The 5344-nt window shown below is 53.3% G+C and overlaps 1 protein-coding gene across 2 annotated transcripts in view; it reads right to left on the bottom strand.

Annotated features, from left to right (window-relative positions):
• Positions 1 to 5344, bottom strand: part of KIAA1257 (KIAA1257 ortholog) — a 23747-nt gene that overhangs the window by 15918 nt on the left and 2485 nt on the right. For both annotated transcript variants that reach the window (XM_012732124.1, XM_012732123.1), the window contains exons 2-5: positions 4979 to 5107; positions 4085 to 4154; positions 2965 to 3071; positions 14 to 157 (exon numbers count right to left, since the gene is read on the bottom strand). In XM_012732124.1, coding sequence (XP_012587578.1) covers positions 14 to 157; positions 2965 to 3071; positions 4085 to 4154; positions 4979 to 5107 — 450 coding nt within the window. The remainder of the gene's footprint in view (positions 1 to 13; positions 158 to 2964; positions 3072 to 4084; positions 4155 to 4978; positions 5108 to 5344) is intronic.

Below are 5344 nucleotides of genomic sequence, written 5' to 3'. Positions count from 1 at the left end.
GTTATGCAGCTACCTGCCAGGAGGGGCATCACCGCCAGCTGCATGGAGAAAGTTTCTGGCCTCCAGTGGCCCAGGAGCTTGCTGTTAGTTCCCTCTTCTATCACCGACCTGTTCTTCTTTGGGGTTTTCTTTTTCCCTTCTAATTCTTTCACTCTAACTGTGAATCAAAGGAAGGAAATAAGTGTGCTGAGGAGCTCGGCCCCGAGTGGTCACGGGAACACACATGCAGAGACTCGGGGAGGCCTGCAGCTTGCGGAAGGCGGGGCTGACTGCCCTCTCCCGGCTACCAGAAGGTGTCTGGGGGTGTGGAGCAGGCAGCTGGAAGAGGGAGGCGGGAGGGAGGAGGAGGAAAGGTGGGAGGCAGGAAGGAAGGAAAAGGAAGTGCCCTGCCCCCCCACCCGCTAGGTGGGCAGAGGCTGAGGCTGCCCTGCTGCCCCTGCAGAGGTCTCCTGCAGGCCTGCTCTCCACAGCACAGGGCTGGGTTTGGAGTTCCGAGCGGAACCGCCAGACTCCAGAAGCAGCTTCGGCCTAGAGCACAGCCCTGGCAAGGCCCTAACCTTCCTGGCCTTGGTGAACTCGTCTGCTGAAGGGAAGCAGACGGCACCTGCCCCGGGGTGTTGAGATGAGTGAGCAGAGGTCGTGAACTGTTCAGCTCAGCGCAGAGCTCAGATCAAGTGGAGCAGGGAGGTGAAGGGAGCTGTAAGCGTGTCACCCAAGGAAGTGGAACACAAGAGAAAGCGCAGAAGTGGGTCTGCACTGGGGCACTAACGGGAGGCAGCGGGGCCTCCAGGTCAGACTCGTCAGCTAACACGGACCACCATCCGGGGGCAGGTGAAGGTCCCAGTTACCTCCTGCCACACGCAAGCAACTAGACGAAAGGTGCAGAACAAACCCCAGCACCAGCCCAGGAGACGATCTTGACATTGGGTGAGGAAGGGTTTCTCCAGCATCACAGACGCACCCTGGGAGGGCACTGAAAGTGCTGGGTAGAGAGGGAGACTCCGCTCCCAAAGGCCAAGTCACGGAGCCCCGTCTGAGGCTTCGACTGTGCATCTAGCTAGCAAGGCAGAATTCTCCAGAGATGTAAAAATAAAGCCCCTGGATGGGTAAGAAGACACTTAAACAAAGCAGAAACAGCATTAAACAGGCAAATCACACAGGGCGTGACCCCCAGTGACCCCCAGGAGTCGGGCCCAGCCCCAGGCAGTGCTTGCTCCCCTGCAGGGGAGACTTGCCACAGGGCCTCCCCAGGGTCAAGGTGTTTTCCTGAAACCAGCATCGCCCAGGGAAAAGCCCCAGACATGCTGGCATGTGCACACGCGCACGCACGCCCGCCGTGGCTGGGCTGGTGGCAGCCGGAAACCTGGAGAAACTCTGCCCCCGCGAGGACAGCGTGAGGAGCCGGACTCACATCACGGACACCAGCACAGCTCAGAAGCGCAGCTGGAAAGGGACAAGGGGCGATGGTGTGTGTGTGGGGGGGGGGCTGGAAGCAAACGAAGTCTCCATCTTGATGCAGCCCCTGGCCACCACTCGTGAACTGCGCATTTCATGCCCTTTGCCTGCAGGGCTGCGCAGCCGCAGGGAGTCTCCCCCTTGATGGACCAGGAAAGAGAAGACAGCGGCAGGCAAAGAGCGAGTGGCCAAGGAGAGCTGTGAAAGGGCGCCCCGACGCTCAAAACCAAGGGGACGCAGCGCCCCCTCGGGACGGTCCCTTCTCAGAGGCGCGGCGCACAGCGGACTCCAAGAAAAAGTCACAGACAGGAAGGAAAAGGAACAAAAGAAATGAAGGAAACATGGCAAATATTAACGCCTACATTGTGGAGGGTTGTTGCTGCATTACTATGTGTACTTCCGATCTTTATTTCAAAATAAGAAGAACGCGCTGAAAACCTCATCTGGGTGTTACCTCACCCAGAGGGTGAGGGTCTCATCTGAAAGGTGCTCGCCTGAGGGGGGCCGGCCTAAGGAGCGGGGGCGGGGGGGGGGCATCTGTCCAGCGGTGTCGCCGTGGAGCCTGGCGGCTCCAGCCCCTCTCTGCAGCTTCACAGGGCTGAGCCAGGCGCCGCGGCCTGGCTGACGGGAGAGTGAGGGAAATGGTCGTAGCTGTCGTCTGCATGAACAGGAAATGAGCCATCCAGGGGGCAGCAGTGCATCACGTCTAGAACTCTCCATCTCAGACCAGAAACCCACCCTTGCCTAAACTGGCGAGGAAACAGGGCCAAGCACGTGGACTCTGAGCACCCCAGGCAGCCACAGCCGCCACTGCTTGCCCTGCGTCGTGGCTGCTGCCACCCAGCACCTGTCAGAGAGCTACAACTAGTCCTCGAGACTCTCCTTTCAGCGCCAGAGATGCCCGTGCTCCCCACGAGCACAGCCTGTGAAGGAAGAGCAGGACGTGCTGGCGGAAAGCTACGAGACAGAAAAGGTGAAGGTGGGGACTCGGCAGTCTAGCCTGGCTGGGCTGACACAGACCAGAATGGATGAATGCAGGGAGGGAGGGAGGGAAGGGGGTGCGATGAGAACGGCTGAGAGGTCTCCCTAGAGGCGCAAGGGGTTATGTCTCAGTACCTGAAGCTGTCCACAGCCACTGCAGTGCGAGTTCGATCCCCGGCCAGGAAGCTGACCCACGTGGCCCAGCAGACCTCTCCTGTCCCCCCGCTGCTCCCCTCAGCAGTGTACTTCATGGATCTGCCTATTCTGCGCCCCGCTCTGTCTCTGGGGAATCCTCTCACCGTCCCCCCCCCCGTACCTCTGGCCTGTACCCCTGTTCCTGTATGCACAAATAAATCTTTAAACAAAATTTAAAAGTAAAAAAATTAAGTTGAAACTGCATGTATTCTTTTACTTATAAGTAACCTTTGGCCAGAGGTCAGAGTCTCTTACTGAACCACTCTTAATTTGAAATAGTTCGTAGTTTTTCCAACTTTAGTTATAAAATTTCAAAATCTCACCCTGACTTACTTGGGATCTTTTGCTTTTCTGTTATGTTTAAGCTGCTAATTGAAGGTTCCTTCTTCTCCATCCCAGTTAGACCTGGCGAAGAATTCATTTTTCTTGAAATACTCCATCTAGAAAATTCACAAAGAGAAATAAATGAAAGTGAAAAAAATCAAGGGCCAGATCTAAGACCACCCACTGGACCAAAAGGCAGCAGAACGACTTTCCATGCCTCAAGCTTGATGCTTTTCAGGTTTCGATGTGCATCACCAGGGGTGTGGGACAGGGCTGGGGGCGATTCCACATCCCTAACGTGCTCTAACATGCTGTGGGTCTGCACACCACACCTGCACCTTCAACTTCTAGCCAAGCAGAAAACAGAATGGAAAACAGCATTTTTAAAAAAGCGGCCCAGACGCTAAAACAGCCAGGCGTCCATTTACAGAATTATCCACACCATTATAGGAAGAGAAAAATATTGAAAGCCGTAGAGGAGGTGCATTGCGTGGATGTACGGCAATTTTGGCTGGGAGAACTCCACAATATAAAAATACTAGTTCTTCTCAAGTGAATCTGTAAATTCAATGAAAACACAGCTTTTTCATCAAGGCTTTTCAGCGTCACGATCTCTGGGTCCGCCCGTCCCATTTCCACAAGCCATCAGCGACTCCACTCCTTGTCCTCACAGCGGCCAAAGGACCCCCTTGCCCAGACCCACCTTAGGTGACGAGCAGCACAGAGCGAGGCCCTCGCGGCACCCGGAGAGTGAGGGCAGCCCTGCCGTGTGACTGCCCCCAGAGTCCCAGCCTTCAGTTTCATATTAGTTTGTGAGTTTTCTAGGTTTCTGTCATTTTATGTGAACCATAAAGTGGTTTTGAAATGGAGTTACCTGGTTTAGAAAATGGAGTAACCCTGCCTCTTGGGGTAATCGCTCTGAGGACTAAGTAAGTCAAGGCCTCACAGCACGGTGTCTGCACGCACACAAAGCAAGCAGCCCTCCTCCCTCCCTTTCCTTCACTTGCTCGTGTGAGCTCCAACCTCACTGAGGGCACAAAAAGTCCACACGGCTCTTGTTGGGATCTGTAGGGCTAGTATAAGGGGAGGTTCCACCATCACCCCCCAAATAACAGGGGTCCGTCCTTACTGAAGGAAGCCAGGGTCTTCCATTCTGAACAGCTTCTCATCCTCCAAGTCGGTGGGGAAAATGTCAGGCTCTGCTGAGTGAAACCTGGTATTATCAAATGTCTCCAAACTTCTCATTCCACACTAGCAATTCACTAGGAAATGAGGATGCATTTTGTAAAGCTAGTTCTAGAGAGAGCACTGGGGACGTGCTAAGCCATCAGTAAAAAAGCTTTGCTAATAACTGAGTAAATAAGTGAATAATTCAAATTATTTGGTCAAATATAGGCAAGAGGAGCCTCCAGTTCCTTATCACATCCCACAGATCAAGAGAAAGAGCAAAAGTCTTACTGAACTGTCCCCAATTCAGTACTGTTAACATCAGACACACCAAAAATACTCTAAAGATTCCATCCAGACAGTGTTGAGCAAACTGCAGAGCTGCCAGCAGATGGAATATTATGCACTCAGCAAAAGTAAAGTTTATGGAGTTTTTAAGGAGTAGAAATGCACATGTGGTGATACACTAGTCTCAAGCTACTCAGAGCACATCAGGATAAACTCACTTCTGTAAAAAGAAACTCGTAGAACAAAAGCAAGGGAACGTGCCTTGCATGATAACCACAGCTTTCCAGTGCTGCGCCTGGTTAACCAAATTATAGGCTAGTTTCCCTGCTTCATTTGATACTCTCAAATCCACTGAATTATGTAAAAACACATATATAAGGTCTGTGGTTAGACACTTTTTTGTAACTCACCAACTTAAAGCTGAGCAAAGACAACAAACCAGTGACAGCACAGGGCCAGTGGGGGCAGGGGGCTGCCACGGAGCCGCCACGAGGCCGCCACATCTACCCCTCCCACGCCCCCTACCACGGGCTGGCCCTCAGCGTGTCCAAAGGCCCTCTCCACGCACCTTGCAAAGCCTTTACTTGTTCTGTTTTTTCTGCCTTTCCTGGCACACTCTCCTGGTCCCATTTCCTTGTGATGTGAATGTCCTGTTTAGGCAACTTCCTCTGACTTAAAACCAAGTTTTTCACTTCCTCTAGAACACAGGGGAAGGAAGGAAGAATCAGGGATTGTCCATCAGGAATCTGCGTGGAACACCTATGCTGTGGCCATCACGCGCCCCGTGCCAAGGAGAGCTGTAGGCACAAGCCAGGTCCTCCTGGGGTGTTGCCAAGGGGCTGCCTCAGAATGCCAGGAAATCTGGCCTTCGATTGGCAATGGCTTCTTCCAGAGACGGCCACTAAGTACTTGGCAAATGTTCAATCATCACACG

This window comes from Condylura cristata, unplaced genomic scaffold (assembly GCF_000260355.1).
Source record: "Condylura cristata isolate star-nosed mole 26May11 unplaced genomic scaffold, ConCri1.0 scaffold00033, whole genome shotgun sequence".
Lineage (NCBI taxonomy): Eukaryota > Metazoa > Chordata > Mammalia > Eulipotyphla > Talpidae > Condylura > Condylura cristata.
Note: the sequence above shows the minus strand (reverse complement) of the source record. Positions and strands in the feature narration are given on the sequence as shown.